Below are 27,091 nucleotides of genomic sequence, written 5' to 3' on the forward strand. Positions count from 1 at the left end.
CTCAGTGCTGTGTTTTGGATTCAGAATGAGAATGGTGGTAACATACTGATGTTTGGGGGTTTGCTAAGTTGTGTTCATCCCCCACCAATGAACTTTTTTCCTTTTCTGGTGCTCCACCAGCAAGGAGGTGAGCAAAAGAAACCATGAAGGAGCACAACTGAGAGAAGCAATTGGAACTGACCAAGAGCATATTCCACACCACAAAACATCATGCCCAGTATATAAACTGGAGGGAGTGTAGGAAAGCACTCATACACCCAAGTAGGTGTTTCTGTATAAGGAAAGAAGTTCCGGTTTAGCTCTAGACATATTAGGAAGTTCAGCTAGAACTTTCTATGCCTTTCTCATGGTAATTGGTGGTGCTAGGACAGGAGGACTTGTTGGACTTTCTAGCTGTTCTTCAAAACCTGCAGTTGTTTCTACTGGCAGTTTGCCAATGGACTCCTCGATTGTTGTGTGTGCGCTCCGCCAGAGACGGCACTGAAGCGATGTTACCGTGGTCCACCAGGGTCGGATGGTGGTCTGCTCCACATTGATACGCCATTTGTTGTAGTTTAAATTTTGGGGGGTCCTAGAGTCGTGGGTGTTCCCATGCTGGCAGGCAAAGAGACTCAGACACCGGTGGGGTGCTGATCAGATGAGAGTTTATTTAGAGCCTCAGTCCAGGCAGGGAGCATGGTCCTGCGGGAGAGGGGGAAGGGAAGGGGAGAGGGGGAAGGGAAGGGGAGAGAGGGAAGGGGAGTGTCCAGAGGCCTCCAGGGGGAAGAGGGGCACAGGGGGCGAGACCCCTTGCCTTAGCACTCTTAACCCCGAGGTTCAAAGGGGCGCGGTAACATTCTACAGCCAATAGAGTTACAGATACACGATACTGCAGGGAGGGTACAGACTTGGGATAAACCATACATTTTCCAGGGATGAACAAGAGCAAACCATTTCCATAAAATACAATCCCACACTTGTGTATAAAAGAGAGAGAACAAAAATGTTTGAGGCATTGTCGAGGTGTTGTAGCAGGTGTATAGGACCTGTTCCATACATTATGTTTGGCTTTGTTCTTTGGTTTTGTATTATTTTCTTCTTTTATTAAAACCTCTTTGATTTTTTAAGACATGCTCGATCATGCTGTCTAGCTAATTATTTTAAGCCATTTTCTGTGAAGTGCTGGACACTCTCAGAGATATTGAACCCTCACAGAGCTGATTCCATCTGGCTCTTCGAGAAATTCAATAGGAGAGTTACTTGGAAGGGACTCGTCTGGGTTCCAGAAGAGGGGTCTGGCATGAGTCAGTGGGTGGTAATTGGACTGTAATTGCATTGTGCATCATTTGTTTTTTCCCTTTTTATTACCATTATTATCATTTAACATTATTACTGTATTTTACTTTATTTTCAATTACTAAACTGTTCTTATCTCAACATGCAAGTTTTACTTTGATTCTCCACCCCATTCCTCTGGGTTGGGGAGGAAGAGAAGTGGAGTTGAGGAGTGCATGCTGTTTCATCTCCAGCTGGGCTTAAAACCATGACAATCTTGCACAAACTCTAGAAAACAAGCTGGGGGATATAGGCCTACTCTCAGGGTTCAATTATTACAGGTAGTTAGGGGACACACAGTGAAACCAAGTTTAGCATTCCTAAAGACAGAAAATCATTGTTAGAATTTGCATTCATAGTCTTTGCTTAATCAAAGTGTCCAGCACCAAGGGTCAAAAATATCTCTTATTTAACATTTGCATGTGATTTCACAGAATCTTTAGCACCATCTCATCTCATCTCATGCTGTAAAGCAGTATCATCACACAGCCTCAATATTTACTGCACCTTTAACAAAAATCTTTGTTGGATGTTTTTCCCACAAAATCAATGAAGAACATTGATTGTATTTCAGGATTTCTTTTCTATAACAGAAATCCAGCTGTAAGCAAGTAGAAACTATCCTATAAAAATAAAAGTGTTCCTGTAGGAAGACAAATAATCATTCATCAGTATAGAATATTCTCTAAGGAGAATACAGCAATGAACTGACCTAGATATTGCCGCATTTTGCTGATGCAGACAATTTCTGCAGGACAATACAGAGGAACTACAGGATCCAAAACATTATTTTCAATTAAAATTCTTGCACTTTACACATAAAGAAAGAAAAGACAAATCAGCTGCAGTATCAGTAGTCCAAAGAATGACAAATAAGATTGAAAGGTTGTGTGGGTTTTGGTTTGGGACTTTTTGCTTTTTCTTTTAAATGAAATTACTAGACCTGAAAATAAAACTTATTACAATATTGGTATTCTTTGGAGGCACCAACTTTTTACCTTTTTAATTAACACCTCCAGGAAGTTTTCTAATATTGTAATAAAAACTAATAACAGATCTACTCGTGGTTTACTAGAGAAAGACTGTAACTAAGAAACAGAGCAGTTATACAAATCAAATAATATTTTCTTTTTTTGCATGATGGAATCTTAAGTATACAAAAAACAATTCAATTTTGTTTGAATTTTTCTTTTGTCCCCTTAGCAAATGCAACTTGAATAGCCCTCATAGAGCCCTAAAACAATATGGTTACTTTTTTACTCCGCTTGCCTCAGAAGCTGCCAACGCTACCTTCCGAAGCTGATGGAATGGTTACTAAAGTGCAGCAGGCTCCTGTAACTTCCTTGGGCATCCTGAAATTTGCTGTGGAGCCTCTACCTATTAGCTAGTGTCTGTGCAGCACTGAAACACAGTCTCAAACTTGAATGCTCACATGATAATTTTCTGGCAAGGGAGTCGCCCTCTGATAGAACTGCCTATGTCGAAAGCAATCCAGAATGAAAGCCTGGCTGTATTAACGGAGGCCATAAATGCTGTGCTAAGATTTATTACTATTCATTTTTCCCCCCTCACTTTGTTAGGAATATTAGCAGTTTGAAAAAAAAGTTTAAGATAAGTTCAAGCCAAGGCAATATGTATGCATTTTCTTATAAGCCACTGCATCCAGTGATAAACATGCACTTTAGGTCTGCATCTGTGCATGTGAAGGAGAAGTCATGTAAAGTGAAGGTTACTGGAAATGTTGAAGGGGAGAGAAGATGAAAGCCAGGCTGTAAAGCTAATTATAGGCATTTGCCATAATTAACATTAGACTGAAAAGCTGCAGAAATTCAGTTAGTAGAATTCACAGAAGTCTATGCAAATGCTTGTGCAAACAAGAACTAAGTGATAGCCTTAACCAGGCTTTGAACCAGGTTTTGAACTTTAACATTTAGTTTACCTGAATTCATTCAGAGAGACTGATCTGACATTGACTCAATAAGTAGAAGTCTTTTTTGTTTGAAGTAAGTATTTCACCTACTGGTAATGCAGTGGTAGCAAATAAATTCTGTCAGATAGTTTGTCATAAGGGAAGTTCTTCTCCCTCTCCACCACTGCCTCAAAGAACCTGAAAATGAGGCGGGGGTTTTTTCTCTAAGCCATAAGTGATAGGACAAGAGCAAATGGTCTCAAGCTGCACCAGAGGAGGTTTCAATAAGGTATTAGGATACATTTCCTCATGGAAAGGGTTGTCAGGCATTGGCCAGGGCTCCCAGGGACATGGCTGTGTCACCATCCTGAAGGAATTTAAAAGACCTGTGGATGTGACCCCTTAGGAAAGCTTTAGTGGTGACCTTGGCAATGCTGACTTAAACAGCTGGACTCAATGATCTTAGAGGTATTTTCCAATGTACCAAAATTTATGATTTTTCAATATTTCTTCTGTTTATTTACCCCATTTCTATGACATAAACAAATACGAATAAGTTTTAGGGAGTATTAGTTCACCACATTTCCTTTACTTCTTTTCTTCATACATGTTTCAATATTAAAAAAAAAAGTCCTACCATCAGGACATTTTAGCATGCTCTTTTTCATTTAGAAAAGAGAAGATAAGTAAACTTTGATTCTCATTCTTGTGGTAATAAGTGATAAGAATTAAGCAAATAACATTAAGGACTCTGACCCTTTGCCAAAGAAATCGTAGTTCATATTTGACAATGGTATCTAAGATTTCTCTACAGAGGAAGATTAGTTATTATTGTTGTTCTGACATTTGTAGGCATTTCAATTTAACTGCAGACACCAGAGAAATACTTTAATTTCATGTATTATACATGCATAATACTGTTCCTACATGCAATAGTCACCAATCACAGAATTCATTGTCCTAAGATAAAGGTTTCATTCATATGCTAGAGAACTTTTATTTAGAGTGTACATGCGAAGACTTCCTAGCTAAATTTTCAGAATTTCAGTAGCACTTTTGGGGTAGTGTAAAGCAACACAATTACATTATCTTTAAAATTATCTAACTCCAATGACTTTAACAATGACATTAAATTTACAGTTTAATATAATAATAGAGGTGTATACTGCAGGCATAAAACATTTAACAGTTTGTGCTGGGGGAAGCTGTGCACCAAACAGTAGACTATTTTTTAAAAACTTAAGAAATATGAAGCCAGTACATTGACAAAGAGATACCTGCAGGGAGCACCAGCTGAGATTTGCTACATCTGAACATGCAGTCTGCCATTCTTAAAGTTCAGCTGAATTAATTTTAGAGATGCATGACATTCATATCTTTTAAAACCCAAGTCAGTTTTACCTGACACATTCAACTCTTGTTGAAAGGTTCTCTGGACTTTGTTTCATTGTACTATTCCTAGAAATTTCAAGTTACCAAATGCATAGGCTATCAAATGCATTTTAGAGTTTAAAATTAGAGTTGCTGCCTTATCTGTGCTATTAAAAACACAACTTTTCTATTAAAGGTAGAGACCAGTCTGAACATCAGATGTGTTGAGAGATTTTCAGTACTTTTTGAGAACTTTCTCATAAAGGTGTTTCTCAGTTTCCAGTGTGTAGTAAGAGGCCACTTACTATACTAGGCTGAGAAACCAGCACAGCTGATTTTACCCTTTACTCCACTGTATTAACTAATATATTAAGGAGGTTGCTATTAGAAAGGATTTTTCCAATTACAAACAAATCCATCCAGAAAATGCCTCTGACTGAAACTTTCTCTGAGTTATACAAACAAAGGCTTACCTAAGCCTTAACCATGATTAAAAATCAGAAAATATTAAAACACAGTAAAAACTTCTGCTGAATAAATTGCCTACGTTTTGATTTTGTGCATTCACTTCATTACTTGTACATCCATCAGTAGATGGCTACAAGTTTTCAGAAGGTACAGGGGAGGAAGTATGTGGACTCCCTGCAACCCCTTGACTCAACACCCACAGTTTGGCCTTGGCAGGACAGACTTTAGACTCTCCGCCCAGCCCGAGAGAGAGAGAACTCCCCAAAGGTGCTCTGCACACAATGGTCTGCCCCAGTCTCCCCTCTTCCTAATGCCCTTGGCCTTTTGGTTTCTCCTCTCCCCTGTATCTCCATTGGTGGTGGGATGCCAATGACTGTCCCTGTTTTCCCTATAGGTCACTGACCTCTGCCTGCCCTTTGCACTGCCCCCATGTCTCAAGGTCGTTGGCTGCTGAAGCTCATACTTAAGCCTGAGACTGGCACGTGTTCAGCCCCTTTTTGCCCTGTATTTCCCTTCAGATCCTGGAAATAAACCTGGCTGGAACTGATCTAGTGCAAGGGCCTTTTTGCCTCTCCTTGCTGAGCTAGCCATGTGGCGTGTGTGGATGTGCGAGCTTGACTGCTTCGCCTGAGTCTCCCCAAGTGGCTTTTCCACAGGCGATGGTTATTGGGGTTTAGACTTCAGCTCCACTCCTAAAGAGCATGACACAATAGAAGTAGAGGTGGTGCAATGGCACTCCGTATCTTGACTGCATAGAGCTCAACGTGATGATAAGGTTGTACAACTATGGGCAAGACACAGGGGGCTAAGAATGTAAACATCCTGGTGGAAGTCTACTATAAACCTCCCATCCAGGATGAAGAGGTGGACAAAATATCCTGTGAGCAGCTGGGAGAAGTAATCTCATGACCACTGGACCTTGTTCTTATGACAGGCTTTAACTTGCCAGATGTCTACTTGAAACTCAAAACAGCAGAGAGGAGGCAGTCTAGGAAGTTCCTGGAGTACATGGTAAATAACTTCCTGACAAAGCTGGTAAGACCCTACCAGGAATAAGGTCCTGCTAGAGCTGCAGTTTATCAACAGAGACATCAGTGAAAAGGAAAGAGTTTATGACCTTTGGAAAAGGGAGCAGGCACCTCTTGAAGAGTACAAGGATGTCATGGTAGAGTACAAGGAAGTCATGTAGCAAAAAAACTAGAAAGGTGAAAGTTCAACTACAACTGGCCACTATTGTAGAAAGACAGTAAAAAGTGGTTTTTATAAATACATCAACAAGAGGTGGGCCAAGGAAAATCTCCATGCTTTATTGTAGGCAGGAGGGAAACACTGTCACCAAGGCTAAAGAAAAGGCCAAGGTACTTCATGCCTTCTTTGCCTCAGTCAGAAAGTTTCCCAACATCAGCTAGCCCTGGTAGACAGGGAGTAGAAGAGATCCCCTGTAATCCAGGAGAAAGCAGTTAGTGGCTTGCTGTGTCACTCAGTCTATGGAACCAGACGGGATTCACCCAAAGGAAGGTGAGGGAGCAGGTGGAAAAGCTCACCAAGCTGCTCTCCATCATTTATCACCAGTCCTGGTTAGCCAGGGAGGTACCAGAGAACCGGAGGCTGGCCAGTGTCATGCCCATCAACAAGAAGTATCAGGGAACCACAGGTCTGTCAGCCTGACCTACAGTGCCATGAAAGGTTATTGGACCAATTATCTTAACTATGATCACACAGAGCACCTACAGGACAACCAGAAGATCAGGCACAGCCAGCAGGGGTTTGTAGAAAGCAGGTCCTGCTTGACCAATAGGATCTCCTTTAATGAGCATCCATGGACTGGACAGGAAAAACTACTGATGTTGTCTGCCTGGACTTCAGCAAAGGCTTTGATATAACCTCTCAAAACATTCTCCTGGAGAAACTAGTAGCTCATGGCTTAGACACACTGTTCACTGTGCAAAAAATCATTTGTACGGCTGGGCCCAAAGAATGGTGGTGGATGGAGTTATATCCAGGTCATTAACAACTGGTGTTCCCCAGAGCACAGTACCAGGGCCAGTTCTGTTTGAATAGTTTTATCAATCATCTAGACAAGGGGATTGAGTGCACCCTCAGCCAGTTTGCAGATGACACCAAGCTGGGTGGGAGTGTTGATCTGCTGGAGGGCAGGAAGGCTCTGCAGGGGGATCTGGACAGGCTGGATCGATGGGCCAAGGCCAGTGGTGTGAGGGGCACCAAGGCCCAGTGCTGGGCCCTGCCCTTGGCTCACAACAACCCCAGGCAGTGCCACAGGCTGGGGCAGAGTGCCTGGAAAGCTGCCCAGGGGAAAGGACCTGGGGGCGCTGTGACAGTGACTGAACATGAGCCAGGCTGTGCCCAGGTGGCCAAGAAGGGCAAGGGCATCCTGGCCTGTACCAGCAATGGTGTGGCCAGCAGGGCCAGGGTAGGGATTGTCCCCATGAGGCCACATTTCAAATCCTGTGTTCGGTTCTGGGCCCCTCACTACAGGACAGACATTGAGGTGCTTGGGCAAGACCAGAAAAGGGAATTGAATTCAGTGAAGGCTCTCGAGTGTAGGTCCTGTGAGGAGTGGTTAAGAGGGTGTTTAGCCTGGAGAATAGGAAGGTCAAGGGGGACTTTATCACTCTCTACAACTGCCTGAAAGGAGGTTGTAGTGAGGTGGAGGTTGGTCTCTTTTCCCAAGCAACAAATGACAGGATGAGAGAACACCGGCTCAAGCTGCACCAGGGGAGGTTCAGGCTGGACATCAGGAAGAATTTCTTCACTGAAAGAGTGGTTAGCCATTGGAAGGACAGCCCAGGGAAGCAGTGGAGTCACCATCCCTTGACGCATTGAAGAAATGATTGGATGTGGCACTTAGTGCTATGGTTTAGTTGATACATTGGTCTTCAGTCAAAGGTTGGACAGAGTGATCTTGGAAGTTTTTTTCTAACATATACAGATTCTATGATTCTATGCTGTACACACACAAAAAAAAAGACATGCACACCACAGAACAAGATTTCAGTCTAAAATATCTTCAGTTATACACACCTCAAACAGTCGCTTTATTATCTTGTACTACAAGTTTTCTGATTAGATTTAAGATGAGAAAAATTGAACTTGTTTCTTTAAACTTCATTTGAAGTTTCACTATTTATGTTTCTTTCCAGGTATGAAAATTCTAGTTAAACTAAAGTACTTTCACAGACAGTAAAGCTTAAAGGGTATTTAAGAGTAGAAGTCAGTTGTCCTCACATATATTAACCTCAGTGTATGTAGCTTCAACTTAAAAATATCCACAAACGGAACTGGTTTTGAAGAACAATAAATACAATTACAAAAATGCAATTAAGATGCAAACAAAACTGACTACTGAGAGGAATACATATTGCTGGAAGTATAATACCTACTATCAAAATAACAAATAAAAAATAAATTTGAATGGCAGCTTAACACATTATCTGATCTAACAGCCTTTTGACATCACATTCCTGAGATTCTCACAAAGAAATAACCACAGGAAATATTTATTTACACATCAATTTTCTGCTTACTTACCAATTTCGCTGCTTTTCCATAATCAATCCATCGAATGGTGGCAAAGTTTGTTGACTCTGCACAATTAAATCCATGATTAAACCCTGCATGGTATCCATACGGGAAAGTAATCATAAATTCTCCTGCCTCTTGGGTAACCTGTAACAATAAAAAAAATTAAAAGGCCAAAATAAATAAACTTCATAAAAACCTCTGAGTGAACCACATTACAAAGCATTTCTAGTTGTATAGCAGTGAAAATTACATATGCCTTGGTAAATAACTAAAACGAAGATTTTTTTTTTTATCATGCACGGAGATGAGATTTAATACAAACAGAAACAGTATACTTGAGACAATGTTCTTTACTGTAAAATACATAGCTAGGTGCAATACTTAAATTCAGAAAGAACTCAAAGTTAATCTTGGAGCAGAAGTTAACTGGTAATAAAAACTGGAAGTAACTAAAAATGACAGTATAAAGAATATATCATTCTTACTGGCTAAGAGAAAGCAAAGACAGGCTGGATAAAAATACCCACAATTACCATGCCTAAATGTTGTGTAGAATGTCTCGAGACAAAGCTATTAAAATACAAGTTTTAAGCTGCCACTGTCCTTCCCTTCTTTCTCTTCAGGAGAAATTTTAGACAGCAGAAGCACTCTGGCACTACTGGTAACAAGAATTCCAAACAACTAAAGGACAAGTAGGATAGAAAGAGATTCTGAAAGATGAAAAGCTTGACTATAGTTGAACTCTGATATTGTTTTAGAGATTGAGCAAGGGTAATTTTAAAGGACTACAACCAAAATAAAATGTGCAAAGACCACTGGATCAACAAGATATTACAAAAAGCAGGAAAAAAGGAAAATAAAAAGCCAACCTCAAATACACTGCACAGTAATTATATTTTGTATATACAAAAATAACCCAAATTCCAATTAGTTTTAAGATACGTATCAGACTTGAAAAGGTTTCAGCATAAACTACAGAAAAAAAAAGTGTGGTAACATAAACAAATCACCAGTCAGGTTATTATCTTTCAAGAGAGAAATCTCATCTTCCTACACTAGGATGGACTGGTGCACTCCTACATGGAGAAAAGAGGAGACAGCACTTCTTGTCAGTCACTAATATTCTCTCCACACAGTGACAACTTTAATCTCCTAAAGTCAGACCACCAGAGACTATCAAGGACAGGCTAGTCAGAGACTTGAAACAGCAAACTGTCTTCTGAATTATCTGATAAGAGTTAATGAATAAAGTAGATCATACAGAATAGTTAAGAGATTCTCCATGCTCTGTTTGATACACATTTTACATGAAACACACATCAGACAACAGACCCACTAAAAAGCAAACAAATCTTTTTAAACGAAGCAAAAAATCTGAGCAATGACTGATTACCATTCAATATATGCACTTGTTAATTACAGGAAAATAAGGAGATTTCTCAGATTCTAAATAAGTTGTTTTCAGTGTGTGGCAATGCTTTACATAAGCAATACAGTAAGAAAAATTGGAAGGACAAATATGACTCTTTTTAGGGGCATAGGCTTATGACTTAAAATCACAAAAAGGAAGGGTTACATTTTAAACAGTCACCAAAATTAAAACTCACAACTTCAAACATTTCTCTTTTTAATGTCATGTCCTAAATCTCAGCTTTCCACTGGTACAGCTGTCTTACATTCAATTTCTGCTTTTACAATCTCCTTCAAAATTGTTATTTTATCATTTTATAAATTCTTTTTGTGCTTTTTCGCCCAGTGCAAGAACACACAGGGTTAGCACTTCAAAGAGGTCTATTTCTGATTGTATTAAGGGATGAAAGAAAGAGAGGAAAACAAGAAAAATAGTCAACAAGGCTAGAGAAAAAAAAATGGATCTTACATTTTGCATGGTTAAATTCTTGTGGATTCATATTTGGCATATACATGCAAATGCACATATAGTTGCATATATTGTAACTGTTACTGTAGCACTTCAACAATCGCTGTGGGAATGTTTAAGAAAGATTATTCTCAACGCTAACGATTCCAAAATTTATCTCAATACACCCTCCCACTGCTGACAGTTTAGCAGGTGTTCTATTGCAGCAAGCAGCAGTTCAGCTGCCACCTGGTAGGCGTAGGCTGACTTATCAGCATTCAGCACATTTCCACTCCTATCACTTTGAGCCATGAGAGATCACAGCCTGGTTCTCTTTATTCACTTTCTCACTGAATCCCATTAATTACAATTACACTTGGGTACAGTCTGCTTCCTCCAAAGACTAGGTGATAGAACCAAACTTAAATATTTAACTGTTTGTAGCACTTTTTTTTTTTTCTTTCACACACACAGCCCCTCCCTCTTTAGAGGATTATTATCCTCTAAATTAGAATACAGGAATAATCAAGACACCAAAATACAAAGATCAACTCCCCTATCCCACCTCAAATGTGTCATACTAAAAATAAGTATACTGACATTCTGCAATATGCTACTTTAAACACCAAACACTGAAAATTATACTGTTCAGAGTAATGTTCTGTAAATCCAAAACTATAAATCTGGTTATGAAACCATCCAGCTTGGAAAGTTTCACCTGATACTTCATGATAAAGCACAAGGCTATGAAGGGAATAAGTGTATTTACATATATACTACAAAAACTGAATTCAGCAGCTACATTTCTATATGGTAATAAATCATTCAGAAAACAAACTACTTATTTTATGAATAATTTATTCAAAAAAGCTTGCTTTCCAAGGCAGGCAGTATCATTCTAAATGCCTACATATCCTCAATTTTACACATAAGTTGACTTAAGCATGAAAAGTAATGTTCCAAAAAGGCATAAAACACATCTGCCTCTTCATCCCATCTGTGTTGCCAACAGGATTGATAATACAGAGGTGTCCTGGTTCTTGCTGGGCATGTCTTACACAGCATCAAGGCATTTTCTGCTCCCCACATCTTTCCACCAGTGAGGGGGATGGGGGTGCACAAGTTAGGACGGGACACAGCCAGGACAGCTGAGCTCATGGTATCCTGCTCATTTCATAAACTGTGAGAAAAAGAAGGCAGGGTAATTGTTTGGAGTGGTGCATTTGTCCTGCCAAGTCACCATTATGCGTGACAGGACTCTGCTTTCCTGGGAATGGCTGAACACCTGCCTGCCCACAGGAAGAAGTGAATTAACTCTTCACTTTGCTTGGCTTGTGTGCACAGCTTTCCCTTTCCCTAGTAAATTGTCTCTGCCTCAAACTGTGAGTTTTCTACCTTTCATCCTTCCATTTCTCACCCATCCCACCAAAGGAGAGTGAGCAAGCACCTGTCTGGTATTCAGCTTCCAGCTGGGCAAAAATATACACAGAAATATTCCTTTTTTCTTTTAATTACTGTTAGAAAAACATCAACTAAACCAGACAGGAAGCACTTCGTTATCCTACATTTTAGGCCAGGGAAAACAGGTTAAGCAAAGTTTGTATACACATGCACACATTATACCAATAAATAAATAGCACATACACAAAAACAGAAAACACAATAATAAGCAAGGCATATGGCAAGGATAGTTTATACCACCATATTGCAGTGGGAATAAACTAAGAAAAAGTGTATATTCCCTGGTTCTTCTGAACAACTTAAAACAGTCTGTGCAATGGGAAACCAGGAACCATAGCTCTTTAACAATCAAAAGCCTTTTGAAAACTCAATATTAAGATAAACAGATATTCAGGCAGGAGATCTTCTGAATCAAGTACTAGTCCTCTAAGTAGGTTTACAGAACTCCAAAATTTAGAGCTTTAGAATTTACAAAATGTATAGAGTAAGTACACTTTAAAAAAAAGGCAATGCATTGAAAACATTTTATTAGCTGGCACCTACATGAAGTTCAAAGTAGAAAACAATACAAATACAAGCAAATCTTGTAGAAAGCAGAAGAAACCTAATACTTCACATGTTTTTAAAAGCAGCTATGTATTAAATTCATCCACAAAGAAGAAAGATAGGTATTCTTCTCAGTTTGTTTGTATGATGTTCTTATCAAACATTTATTCTACCACTACCTAACAGTCAAAAATAATCATTCATTCTTTTTCTATTATGTTAAAGCTTTTAAAATATATTTTAAATTGAGTGTCAGTTCTTTTGGCTTTGTTCCACCTTAAACCTTTCAGATCCTTATAATGATAAAGTTATATTTAATTGCATGAGAAAAGCAACATATAAAGAAATTAAATACTTATGTTAAAATACTACATATACAACTTAACAGAACGAGTTAAGAAGTGTTTCAGTCAATAAATCACATCCAAGTTACCATGGAAATAAATTAAAATTAAGAAATTTTGGTAATTTCTTAGAAAAAAAATCACAGAAATTTTGTAATGGCTGCAAGTGTTTAATTCTAGAAAACTCCCTGCTAAAACTATTAGAAGTTTTAACACATATTTTCATGCAGCCACTACCTAAAAATAAAAGCCTGACCTTTACTATAACAATGTTTATACTAAACACAATCTAATTCAATTCATGAAAGCAGAGTTTAAAAAGAACCATTAATGTACCTTGTCAAAAGGAATTCCATACTTTTTCAATATTGAGGGAGAAATTAGAGTCATCTTGTGGCGAAGAAAAGCATCACATCCTTGAGAGCTGCTCGGAAAGAACCCTAATAAGGCAAGAAAAGCAAAACTGTACATCTTTTCATTACATCAAACAGGAAATCTTTGTAATATTTTTTCAATACTTAATACTGTGTAAACTTGTTTTAGAATTTTTTATCATGTCATTCCTAGGTTCTGAGCAGTTTTACAAAAATAAAATGCACCTCCTAAGTTTTTAAGCCCCACTCCCCTAACTGCTTTCCAGGGGGAAGGGCTACAGTGTTTTCCTTGTTTGTTAAGAAGTGAAATAATTTAGAATAAATGTGGACTGTACATTTAGACATACTTTCTTACCCTTTAGAGAAATATGTTGTTGCTGGGAGCTTTTTTTATGTTAATGATCATTCTGTACAGATGAAAATCGATTGCAGAAAATAACTTTAGAAGGATTCCATGAAGACTAGGTTTACCTTGCACGTACAAACCATCTATACGGTAAACAAATACAACTTCCCAACTTTGTACAATCTGTTGTACTCCTGTCACATAAATGGTAGCTCATCATTCAAAGAAGCAGTTTAACTCTCGGAAAAACATGCTTACTCAATTATTTTTTTTTTTAAATCATTTTCAGTCAACCATCTGAATTTTTTTAATGCCTTGAGAAAAAAAAATGAACAATAATTTTACATAATATATAGCTTTCTCTCTAATGTTAGATTTAATTTCTTCACTCTGATGAGTCTTATATATTATGCCTATTAACCATCCTAAATCTTCAGAACAATCTGAAAGTTACCTTATTATAGTTGTTATATTCTTTCTACATTCAATCTAGCACACTCACCAGTACTGGAAGAACAATATTTTTCTGATTTCTCAGAAACAGGGTTAAGCAGCACTTAAACAGCAAAGGTATAATGAAGATTTGTGCAGGTCAATGTACTAGGAAGTCTACTAAGCTGCCCTGAGATCAAATTTTATTCAAATTCATTGTTCTTAATTTTTTTCTCACCAACAAGCACAGAATTCTTTACTCTCCCTTTAAATTGCAAATAATGTGGAAAGTTTCAAAAAGTACTATTTGATAGGTACAGTTATATATATGTGACTTCACTGATTAAAAGAAAGTTAAGAGAAACTAGCCCACAATTAGTAGACTTCAGAAAAAAAAATTCAACTTTTTTTTACAGTTAATGCCTATAACATGAATGACAACAATCAAAACTTAGACTCTATAGTTTCTAAGCATCAAGAAATATCAGTCCTGAGCAGTACAATAATAGAAATATATGCGAACTAGCTGTAAAAAATGTGATTGAAAATGATACTGGAGACTTAAGGCAAGAGCGGGTATGAAAAGTAGCTGAAAGCTTAATTGCAAAACACAGAGAGAGTTTAACTGAATTCTCCTTGAAAAAACAAATTTTGTACCAAATTATGTTACTGCAATATGCTTAATTAGCTCAACACAAGATGATAAAAAGCAAACGATGGGCAGACATCCAAATCTTAAGTTGTACTACTCCAGCTCCAAGAGATCAGACATAGCTGTGGCAAGTCCAACCAGAAGGCAGGCTTGTTGCTGAATTCCAAGAAAGTTGCAAATAACACAGAGCAGCAGAACACAACCTGCTCAAAATCCACTACTAGAAATTTACAGGAGAACATCTGCTGTGGTTACAGAGCCCTCACAGTGAAATCAAAGTGCAGCCTACACATTCTGTACTGTTATAAAATATCTTTTGACTATTCGAAGTCTACATTTGGGCACACCAATTTTTCAGCCTTATTCACCTCATTTTTACAAAGAAACTCCCCTTCAGTGAACAAGGAAAGAAAGGAAGGTAGTATTTCCTCATTACAAGACTCTCTTTATCAAAAGATCTCTTGTCTATCAGGCTAAGTGTAAGTCACACAAGCTTTTCTTCCGGAAAATGAAATCCCTGTGGGAGGATTGGCTAACAGATGCAAAAAATAGCCAATAGAGGACTCAGCATTAGAAATATTACAAGACTCTTACAAAACATTAAATGCAAGCCAATTCAAGATATGCCCACAACATTAAGATTTATTCTGAAATACCAAGCTGATGTTAAAATTACCAATTAAAAGGATTAACATGCAATCCTGTATGTTTAGTAAAATCCCACATACAAAAGAAAAAATATTGAAATCTCTCTAGAATGTAACTACTGCTCGAATTCTGTAGCACACTGATGCTTTTACAGGACACATGAAATTTTAATTTAATCCATTAACACTAATCCATTAACTCTAAATCAGTTCTGCAAGAGCAGGTATTTTGTAGGAATTCACATGCAACCCCAATTTCTTGGATGGTCTCTTGAGGTATGGCAAACCTACACCCTATTTATCTCCTTGGAAATGATTACAAAGAAACAAAGTAAGAATTCAAAACAATTACTTCATAGAAGCCAATGAGAAATAATCAGAGCTCAGGGTAAAACTGAGTAAGGCTCTCATTGATTTATGTCCATGAGAAAAAGGCAATTAAATTGAAAATTCTCCAACCCATGATTTACAGAAACACTGACATTTTTAACAGCTAGAGCAGAATTAGAACAGTCTACATGGTGAGTGTGTGAGTCAATACTTGCTGGCCAAATGTTTGGGTAGGAACAACTACAGGGAGAGGACATTTATCCACTAAACACAAGGTTTCTCTCAGCTTTTTAAAACCCTTATTTAGTTAGCCAAAGCAGCAACTGCAAAGAGCATAGGCTTCAGACTGTGTTAACAACCAAAACATGCCCTTACAAGACTCTATATACACAGTCTAACAGATAACATAGCCCAAAATGTCCAATCTTACCAATGCTTACCAATCTTACCAATACCAATTTGTACGAACAAAATTAAACTACCAACAGCAATATCACTGGACTGGGGAAGACACATCCTTTGTCAATGCTATTCCACCTCAGCATGATCTTTCCACAGAATTTAAGGTTTTATAATCCAAATACATGCTAGACAGAAGTCAAAGCCTACTCATCTCTGGGCAAAGGTAGAAACAGTGGGCACTCAGCAGATTCCTAGTCATGGAGGGATATAAAACATATTTTAAAAATAAGTTCAAATCTCTAAATTCTTAAGGGACAGGGAGCATTGCTACCTGACAGTCTCATTTTTTTCCTTTTCACCCTGAGAGTGTCTTTCCAACATATCACAAACAGCTCAAATCAGATGACCACATCAATATCGTACCTATCACTTGGGCAGACTGAAGTGGATTGGATTCCATTCCCTAGCTGATTGGCAATTTCAAGATATTTGGAATGCTCTGCTATGCTACTAAGAATGTGCTCATAATGTTTTCAATTACATTGTCCATCTAAAATCATATATGCACAAATTACAGTACTATTTCCAAAAGTGTAATTCTACAACTTCATTGGACTGAATAGGTTGGTTTGCTATATTTAACCTTGAATGATCAAGGAAATCATAATTTGGTCACTAATAAAGTATTACATAAAATCATATTCTTAGCGAAATTTCAAATCATGACCAGTGCAATGAATGAAGCCAGACACCCTATAATTTTCCAACAGTTCCTTACTCAAGACTTCATCGGAAATGTAAAGGTGCTGCATTTTTCATTAATATTATTTAAAATTTTAAAAAATATATAATCATAAAACTCACAACATAAGAAAAAGAATACTCTAAACTGCAAATATCTTTAATGTAGTTTAATGTTAATGAAAGTAAAAATAAATCAAATTAACATAACTAATCTCAAGGTTATAATTATTTCTTATTTATGCACACCTTCAATTAAAGGACTTACACAAAATATTGATCATAATTTGCATACCAGTACTGTTGAAACAATGGCAGAGATTACAGAAGTACTAAGTTTTCTAGTAATTCTCTTTTTAGATTTTACTTTGGTAGGTATAACTACAAACTTCATATAATTTATTTAAATTATTTTGCCATGATCAGAACTAATTTGATTTAACTTTCTGTGTTAAACATGAAAGACATTAGGAAGCTAAGTTTGCATAACAACAACCATCCAAAGAACAATGACAATTTGTATGATATACAAAGCAGAGTACAAAAGCCACAAAGAGGCTTTCAAGTGGTATGAAATACCACGGTAGGTATGCCCAGATGAACATATTCAAGCCTTAAGTTGACTATCCCTTAAGTAACTGTTGGGAAAGATGAAGTAGAAAGGCCTTGTAAATATGATGGTTTAGATTCTGGGAGTCTGAGTTCAGCAAGCGAGATAGAAATGAAAGCAAGCTTTGAGATTTAGGGTGTGGGGTACAGAGCCATCAGCTAGTGAATAATGATGTGCCAAGCTGAGGGCCAGCTCCCTTGATTAAACAATACCCTTCTGCTTGCCTTAGGTAATGGGACAGTTCTATTGGCTGTATGTAAATGTTGTTATCTTGTTATTAGATATTGTTATTAGATTGGTTGGTCCAACTCCTACTATTCAACTTGGAAAGATATTTATTGTACAATATTCAGAACCTCCTTCTCCTATCCCCTCTTCCCTTTTCCCTGCTCTTCTCCCCTCTTCCCTTTCCCTTGCTCTTTTCCCTTTTCTCTCTTCTCCTTTCCCTCTCTTTCCCCCTCTGTTCCTGCTCTCCTGGCCTGCTTTAGCTGTGCCCAGCAGCTACAAGCGAGGCCCTCACAATAAACCACGTGCTACGCCTGCTACTTTGCTTATAGAGATACTTTGTCGCCGACTCTACCCCCTCTCGGAGATACTCCTTCAAGTAACACTTTTCTAACTTCATCTTTTTTTGAGAATAAGTTCAATTCTTCAACTGCTCAAGTTTCCACATTCAAGATCTTTAAAGTTATGCAAGATCTACTTCAAGTCTCACTTCAACAATTATTTTTATTTGCTTTCATACATAACACGTAATGTTTCTGCATAAAATGAAATAATTAATACTACCCACCATACAAAGCTTTGTACAACAACCATACACACTTACAATATATTAAACTTTAGTTTCTTCTTTAACATAACTGAACATCACAGATAGATGTCATCTCCTTTCTAAAACAGTTTCTGCACTCAAACGATCTATTAAAAGATCTTCAAAATCCTTCAATCTGCCATTTCTCATTTGCCACTCTGTCTCTATTCTCTTTATTTTCTAACCCATTTTGGAAAACAAAAAATCCTTTAAGAACACTGTGGTATAACAGATTAACATAACAACACGTATAAAAATTGCAGTTAACAGCTCACTTGAGATTTTTATTACATTTATATCTACATAAAATTGAACAAAAAAATCTACATAAATGAGAAAGCAGCTGAAGGGCAAAATCAAACTGTTGACTTTATTAGATGCAAGTCTAATGTCTTTCAGACAAAGCATTTGTAGGCGCCACAGTCAATCAAGATTTCAATGGAAAGCAAAAATGAAAGCATTCATGCACAAAAGGCACGTGTTGTAATTGTGATATGCAGACAAGATAATGGAAAATATTCTAACCTTCCTTTAATTTTATGTATCAACTGCTGTCTTGACTTAGACAACCTGTCACATTTAATGCATTATTTTATTATTTTAATTATTTACGAGCATTCAATTAATTCAGTAGGCATCTGGTCATCAGAGCTAACCTTCCTGAATAAACTACTTTCTTTTTCCTTCAAATGTTGCACTCATGCAAAAATATTTTCACTACACATGGTATTAAATATAAAGGTCTCATTTACACTATATTTTATTAATGTTTTCTTTTAAGTGACTTGCAGCTGTGCAGCTTACTTTATACTTTCATCTTTGTAAGATACCTCATCTGAAACAGGCTGTATTTTAGAAGGCAACAGTTGCAGAGTAGATTATCACAGCATGAAAACAATAAGAAATGGTAATTTTCAGTTAAAAAAAAAGTCTATTACTTCTTGTTCATCACTGTAGAATTATCTTCTACATTCCATTCTCAGCTATTAGCTGGACCAAAAATATCATGGAAACAATCTACTCACAGAAAAATATCCAAGGCTACATTAAACTCAAATACTATAAACTTAGTTTCAGACAACACTCTTCAACACTTCCTAAATATCTATCTTATATTGCTGCTACAATAATAATCTCTATATGAGTACCCAGTTTCCTTACAGAAATCCAGTTTCATTCAGTAAATGTAATGGAATAAACACTACTTGAAATTTTATCATCTCTGTTCAGTATCTGATTCTATGCTTTATTTGCTATTCAAAACATAGCACTGAAATAAAAACAATTAAGTTATGGTCATAAACATGATTGATCAAGGAAGTTTTCCATTCACCCCATGCTTCTTCGTAACTTACACTAACATAAAATTAAGAGCAGCAGTGGACAATTTACTTCTGTGCAGATGCATCCAATTCTGACTGGCACTCGGATCTCAAGACATTGTTCCTCCAGTATAACCCATCAACTTCGGAAAAACAGCGGCCCCGGAGATTTCCATTTCTCCGACGCTTAATGTCCCATTTCTATTACTGTGTTAGGCAAACATCAGCAATATGAGGGCTGTGGACCTTCAGGCCAGTTTTCTAACCTAATACATTTTTTTTCATGTAAGAAAACACGTATCTCCAAAAGTTACCTACTTCCTCAATTTGTATAGGTTACTCCAGTATCTACAGAAATCAAGGTATTTCAAGGAAAGAAGGGGGTTTTTTTTGGTGTACAACAAATAAAGCCATGCCTCAATACCACTTCATTTTTAGAAATGAGTGAACAAGTGTTGCTTCAACTACCCATCCTTTTCTCTCACTCTGAAAATAAAGAAAAATTCAAGATATACTCACTACAGCATATTTAAACTCGAATGTTTTAGAACACTGCACAGCTGTTACCAAGCAAAATTAAATCTACAACAAATGCCACAGGAGCCAAAAAACATCATGTGCAAAGCTCATCTACCCAAAGATCTTGCTTCCATCAAATGTCCAAACTGTGTAGATAGAAGGGTTTACATACAGCATGAAAAGCTGGCTTGCTCAGACTAATCTAGTGTCACCCTGATTTTTCTGAGTTTTTCTAAAGCCTTCTGCCTTGTTTAGAAGATGGAGTCAGTTTTTCAGTTTCTGCACAGTATTAGGAATCAGTTTTTCAGTTTCTCATGTCTTGGAACATAAACAAACCTTTTTTCTGTTCAGTCTTTTGTTTACATATCTTCTAGCCTGACAATAGCTGTTGACTGACAGCTGGTCTGGCCAGTGGGGTGACAGTGGGGTAGTAACCCCAGCAGCTAATCCATAACCAAATCCACAAATGTATAAAAGTTAAAGAAATAGACAGGCTCACCCTCTTTTTGGGGAGCAGCTGTTGCACTGCAGACCTCTTGCCTCTGTGTTGTCATTTCAAGTGTCGGCTGACACATTCTAGTACCAAATAGTTGCTGCTCCAATACTTCGAAAGCCAGAAACACCTCCCATGCTCCTCTAATATATCTGTGTGCCAGTGTGCTCCAATCTCCCTCAGAATCCACTAAAATTTTAGAATCCACCATGGAGAGAAAGGAATGCATAGTGTGACATAAATAATCTCCTTAGGCAGTCTCTATGTATCTCTTCTTTTGCAGTCTCTATGTATACTGGAAGACTCCATGAACAGCACATTTTTGGTCACCTTGCCCGGGCCAGTCATCACAAAGCTTTACCACACCCTCTTTCCTTTATTTACACTCCTTCTCACTGAAAAGTGGGAGTTTACCAGCAATTACAAAAAGAAAAAGGCCATGTTTTCGATAGTCCTAGTGCCCTTCCCTGAAACTTTTCTACTTCTCTATTTCTTTTACTCTTTTAAAATTTCTAGTAAAACTAAATTATTGATTTATCCTATGTCAGTGCCCATTGCCCAGCCTACAAATTGCAATTTGTTTACCACTGAAAACCAACTAAAGTGTATGGAGTTCTATAGTTTGCATTGGAAAAGAAACTGGAAAGCAAAGAAAATGAGTGACAACTGTTTCAAATGAAACTATGACACAATTTAGGAATAAGAAATGTAATTATTTGGGTTTAAATGTTTTCCTGAGACATGCTTTTAAGATGGTCTATACTTTCACATCTTTAACTACAATAGTTTATAATAGCTCAGAAGAAGTCATGCACCTATATACTAAGGATAAAAATTGATATAAAAACAAAATGTACACAAATTTTCAGAATTTTGTCCTGATACACAAGATCTAATTATGAACTTTCAATAGTATTCCTTTCCTCTAATTCTATTTCATTAAGCATTCCATTCCGTAATTCCTTTAACAGTTATTAGCAAACTATAAAACATGGGCTGCCAGGCCAAGAAACATCCCTAATTATTCCCATGCTCCTAATTTGCGCTCTTAATTCTGAAACAAAAGTAGAGGTACAGTATTACTGAAAACAAATTACTGAGTGAGAATCTTTCTACAGATTATTGATTTTTATCCTTTAGACCTCAACTTTACAACCATATCTCTGCTCCTTCTCCCAAACTTTTCTGCCACCTCTACATGGCAAAAGCCAGTGCATGCTTTAGCTGAAGTGGATCTATACGCCTGTTCAATAGTCTGCAAACTGCTAACAAGCAGGACTCAGCGTTTCTACACTTTGTCTGCTCACCCCTTCACAGAGGCATTAACCAGGACTCCATCCTCTACCCAATCATCAACTTTCATGAAACTTTTGGAGACTCGTCTGTCTTCAGTATTTCTATCTCTGTATCAAATTTGGGTAAGAAGATTCAAAAAGTTGCTGAAAAAAGGAAGCTAGGACAAGAAAGAGCAAGGGCACAGAGGAGACAAAGATACTAGCAATGAAAATCTAATGAACAAGAAAATACTAAGCTTCATTTTCTTAAGTTTCACCAAGCTAAAAATGCCACTAAAAAATGAAGTTCTAACAGAAGCAAAAAAAAAAAAAACCAAAACAAAGAACCACTTTAATTTTTAAAAATTCCTCAGGGCAATAATACTGTAGATACATAAAAGTCACACAACATTAAGTAATAAAAACAGCAGGTGAGTCAAGAACAATGTTTCTCACTTTCCTCAAGAGTTGTCCTTCAAACACCATACATATGAAAATATTGGAAATCCTACCTTGAGCCAGTCTTTCAAGCCGTTTCCCATGTTCTGGAGGAATAGCATACCTAAAATTCACATAAAGAAAAGGATGAAATGCTTAAAGACATAATTACTACCTAATGACTAGAAGTCATCATTCATGCATGATAAGTATCTAACAATACAGAAGTCAACAGACTAAAGACAGAAAAATTACACAGAAGAAAATATACCAACATCTAAGGAAAAAATACAGACATTGGGTTTTGGGGGAGCCAGGGGTTTGAGAAAACTTGCTTATTTCTAGTTTAAAAAGTATATTATGTAGTTCCAAAATGTTATATTCACTACTTAAAGTCACATTGACAATATTTGATATTACATCACCACAATTAAAAAATAAACACATACTTTCTTTTTCCAAATGAAATTTTAAAATGTAAAGTAAGTCAATTTTATACAAGTTTAATTTCTTTGAATTTCAGTATGTTCACCTGACACAAGGGTTCAACAGAAAAATTTGACCATTAAACATCTCAATTTTTTTCCTACAGCAAATGCTGTGTAATGAAAGGGTTACTTGCCAATGTAGAATCATCAGTTTTAATTTACAGAATTTGACACATCTTAGAAACCCACTGTTCTTACAATAATCTATTTTTTTTAAAAAAATGCTATCTGCATATCTGCAACTATTCAGCAAAAATACAAAAGAACATATTTTTAATGTTTACTGCAGCCAAAAAATAGAAAACTATTGAAAGGCTGTTTCATTTCTGCTTCTCTTTGTTATTAACATATTTACTGCACTTCATGGACTTACTGTATGTTTTAATTGGGATGTATTCTTGACTTTAACTGCTTTAATTTCTGATATAATAGGCATTTTTCAGTTTTATGTTGCAATAACACTGGATTGATTCTTCTCCAGTAAAAAAACATGGTTCAGAAAAAAAGAAAATGTATATTCAGCTGTACAAGATAGTCCAAATCCACACTGTTAAACTAAACATAGAGCCTTTTACTACACTGTGAACACATTTCATTCATCAGCCTTGAAAATTCACTCAGAAAAATAAGCAATAAACATCCACCTACCTCAAGCTGTTATTTGCACACACACTAAAATTTTAGTTTTACTCTATTACAACTGAAACATCTGCATAGAAGGAAGACCACTACAGAAGTCAGTGCTCTGTAAGCACAACACATGCATACTGATAACCCACTCCAAATGGTATTAAACAAAGATACTTTCCCTTAGTATGCTCCATGTTGTAGCTTAGTATGCTTAGTATGCTCAATGTTTGCAGTTTTAATCAGGATTTTGCTGTCTCAAAAAAATGCACTTTATTTCTATCCATTTGTATTTTCAAAGTGTCTGTGACTGTTTTTCACTCCATATTACACACTCACCAGTGTATCCATACTAATCTAAACTGCATGTTTTCCATCCTTCACACTCCATCAGAGAAAAATTCTATGTATAGCATTATATACGGTACTGAATGTCTTTAAATACACAACTACATAAAGCAAAATATGAACAGATACTGTCAATGTGTAACAAAAAACCTCAAAACTAGATACTGTACTTTGCCTCTAATTGAACTGTTGTTCCTCCTAAAATGTTTCTCCTTCCAAAGTACGTTATACTATTTAGTAATAATATAAAGCCACATTTGTACACATAAGCATATCAAATATTACAAAAATGCAAAAGTCAACTGAGCTCTCAGTAAGTCTTTTGGAAAGACAGTGCATGATTTAACTGGACTACAGCTCTTTATTTAGCTAAGCTAAAATTACAAAGCAATATAATATATTAAATGCAAGTTGGTGTTTTTCATCATAGTCTTCACCTGGGTTGTATGGTAACACCTGCTACTCAATCCTTTACTTCTTCCCTTTGTTGCAATTGCTTGTTCCTCACAGCTAAGACAAGGCCAAAGGAATGCAGACAGACAACCCTTTGTATTATGACACATTAGGAGTCCAGAGTAACTCCTGAGAACAGTTCAGACTTGAGTCCTAACACAATTTATTAGAAAACTGAGCTTAGAACACGTGCACCTGCCTTTCACAGTGAATGACGTGAATCTGGCTGGATTCTTGGTCTACTCTACATTAAAAAAAAAACCTCCCAAAATCAAATGATCTAGTGAGTGAAAAAAAAGCATTCACTCTTAATCTCACCAGCTAGCTTATATTAGAATTTGAACAGTTAAAAGCTCTTAGAAAAATATCTTCATCTTATGTCCAGCTTTCTTTTAGGCGTATTACCAAATCACCACTAACGTTGTTTGATGTCTCATATAATAAGGCCAAGTCCAGCCACCTCCAAAGCAAATGTAAGGGTAAATCACTAAGAGGTAAAGAGTGCTTCTTGGATAACAAGCAAATAAACAGACAAAAGTTAAGAAAAGACAGAAAAGGAAATGATGATGCTAAATCAATCTTCATTTTATTAGTTCACAAAGATATACTTGGTTAAGCATAAAGAGTCACCGTTCATTGATAGTCATACTACAAAGACAGAAAAAATATGGTACTTATTATTTATCTAGTATTGTTGAAAAACATCTTCTAAAATGTCTTAGTTCAGCATATCAAGGGTACTGGCAACAAGATAACTGCAAATCAGTAATATTAAATTTACATCACTAGCTTGTAATTCATTTTTATATATATGTTTTCAAGATTAGTGCTTCTACACTGTTCCTCAGTTGCATCAAAAACTAATTGTTGCTTTACTGTGCAAAGACTGCTCAGACAACCAAGATGATCATCAGACAAGCAGCCTCTTCCATCCACCCGCTCATTTTCATGTCAGTGACCAGAAATGGAATGTGAAACAATTTGAGTTCCATTCTTCCAAAGTCAGGTGTATGCATAGATAATGGTCAATAGCATTAACTGCAAACCCATTTAGTGTAATGCTGAATACTTAACCAAACTACTTCTCTAAACCCCATGTTATATATAGACCAGGTAAAAACAGCTGATAATATTTCCTGCAGATTGGTATTTTAAAAATTCAAATGCTGCAAACCCATAAAGTGTTGTTATAAGTAAACATCATCAGGTTTTTTCAAAATGAACCATATTCATTCATTTTATAATTGGCACCAGACAAATTGCAACATTCACATTATATCAAAATAATGTTATCTAACTCCAGGCATTGAGCGCAGATTCATGCGACCCTTTTATCAGCAACTGATTTACCTTATTATCTATTTAGGTGGTTCATATTTATTATACATAAACCTGATACATACCTTTTTAAAACATAAGCAGATTTAAATTTCATAAACTTAATGTAGGAAGTTAAGAGTGGTTTTGTTTTGAGATGGGAAATTTGAAAGTCTGTTGCCACCTAAAAATGTTCCTATTCAATCTAAATATTTTAAGAAACAAAATCCTCTTCCACAAGGAAAAAACAAAACAATTAAAACTTTTCCTTTTCTTCTAATCCCTGAGCAAAGTTCTTCCATTTTGTGAAGAACATTGAGACTAGCAAATGATTGCTCTGTTTCAAGCATGATCACCCATTTGAGCTGCTGATAAACCACTATAGCATTTGATTACAGATACCTTTTCACAACCAGAATCCCTATTTGATTACAGTCATCTCTGTGACTCATAATATTTCTAATTTATATGACAGCTTTCAGCAGGACATCTGACTGACATCAAGTTTCCAATTTCTGCCAGACAGGTTTGCCTTCTCTGCAGTTTCTGTGTCTATTTTGTTTCCTGTATTTAGAACATAGCTAGGAAACACGTCCATACTGTCAGTGGTACGCACAACTTTTGCAAAGGTACCAAGACCCTTCCACCTACGCTGAACTTTGCATCACCTGGCCAGACACTGACTAGTTTTTGTCACTTGCTGATCACACTGAAAGTTCTATTAATCCTTCCTCAGAAGGCCCTGTAGGTACCTAGCTGAGCCTCTCTAAATTCATTTACCTTTTTGCCATATTTGTTCTTAAATGATACAGTGTTACCATCAGTCTGAGTATGCTTTTCCTTCTTTACCTTTTTTGTCTATAACTTTGTCTAAAACTAATATCAGAATGCTACCTATCGGTATTCCATCACAGTCACAATTCTATTACTATTTCCCCTGCTACTGGGATTCAAAATCTGGAAGCCTTCACATGAAATGTTTCACAGACTTACACAACCCTTGCCGTGTAACTGTGTATCTTTCCTGATTTTTCCACCTCATTAGGCAAGATGAAAAGGTGTTGGTACACATTCTACACTGGCAGATCCATAAAAACAGATTCTAGTCACGCCAATCAAGAGGTAACACCAACGTTGCTCACAATAAATATTTTAGGCAACCTAGAGATCAGATTTCTTGCCATCCCATATCCACTGGAATCATGAAGAAAATTCCTGAACCGAAATCCCTGCTTTATCTTCATTGTCACAACAGCTTTATTTCCTCTTACAACCTAAATAAACTGTCAGGTCCAGTCTCACTCTCCTAATCCATCTAATTTTGGCTGTCTAAGCAGTGTCTCTTTAACCATCTGGTCTCTTTTTCTTGATATGGTCACAAAGATGGAACTGTTTCCTCTTTCTGTAGTATTTAGTCCTGTTGACTTTATCACTGACCAACCCTGCAAGGTATTTTGTGACTTATCAAAGACATTACTAAACAGGAGATATTTTTAACATAATGTATTGTCTCTTGTCATTTTCAGTCTTTAGAAAAGCTAAGAAGCAAAGACCAAATGGAATGTCACAGAAAACATACAAATCAATATGTAAATTATTGTCTGCATCATACTGCAAGTTTTCACTGTGTCCCTTTCAAGGGAAAGTAAA

At 36.8% G+C, this 27,091-nt stretch overlaps 1 protein-coding gene across 9 annotated transcripts in view; it reads right to left on the minus strand.

Moving 5' to 3' along the window:
* Positions 1-27,091, minus strand: part of KDM4C (lysine demethylase 4C) — a 268,042-nt gene that overhangs the window by 208,864 nt on the left and 32,087 nt on the right. For 8 of the 9 annotated variants that reach the window (XR_010083425.1, XM_063422095.1, XM_063422094.1 and 5 more), the window contains exons 6-8: positions 22,283-22,332; positions 13,151-13,254; positions 8,612-8,749 (exon numbers count right to left, since the gene is read on the minus strand). Coding sequence is in view for 8 of the 9 variants with exons in the window: in XM_063422095.1 (XP_063278165.1) it covers positions 8,612-8,749; positions 13,151-13,254; positions 22,283-22,332 (292 nt within the window). In the remaining variant the exon portion in view is untranslated. Of the gene's footprint in view, positions 1-7,926; positions 8,029-8,611; positions 8,750-13,150; positions 13,255-22,282; positions 22,333-27,091 lie in introns of those variants that run through there. The other variant, XM_063422101.1, reaches the window with a different exon arrangement.

The sequence above is a fragment of the Prinia subflava genome, chromosome Z (genome assembly GCF_021018805.1).
Source record: "Prinia subflava isolate CZ2003 ecotype Zambia chromosome Z, Cam_Psub_1.2, whole genome shotgun sequence".
Classification (NCBI taxonomy): domain Eukaryota; kingdom Metazoa; phylum Chordata; class Aves; order Passeriformes; family Cisticolidae; genus Prinia; species Prinia subflava.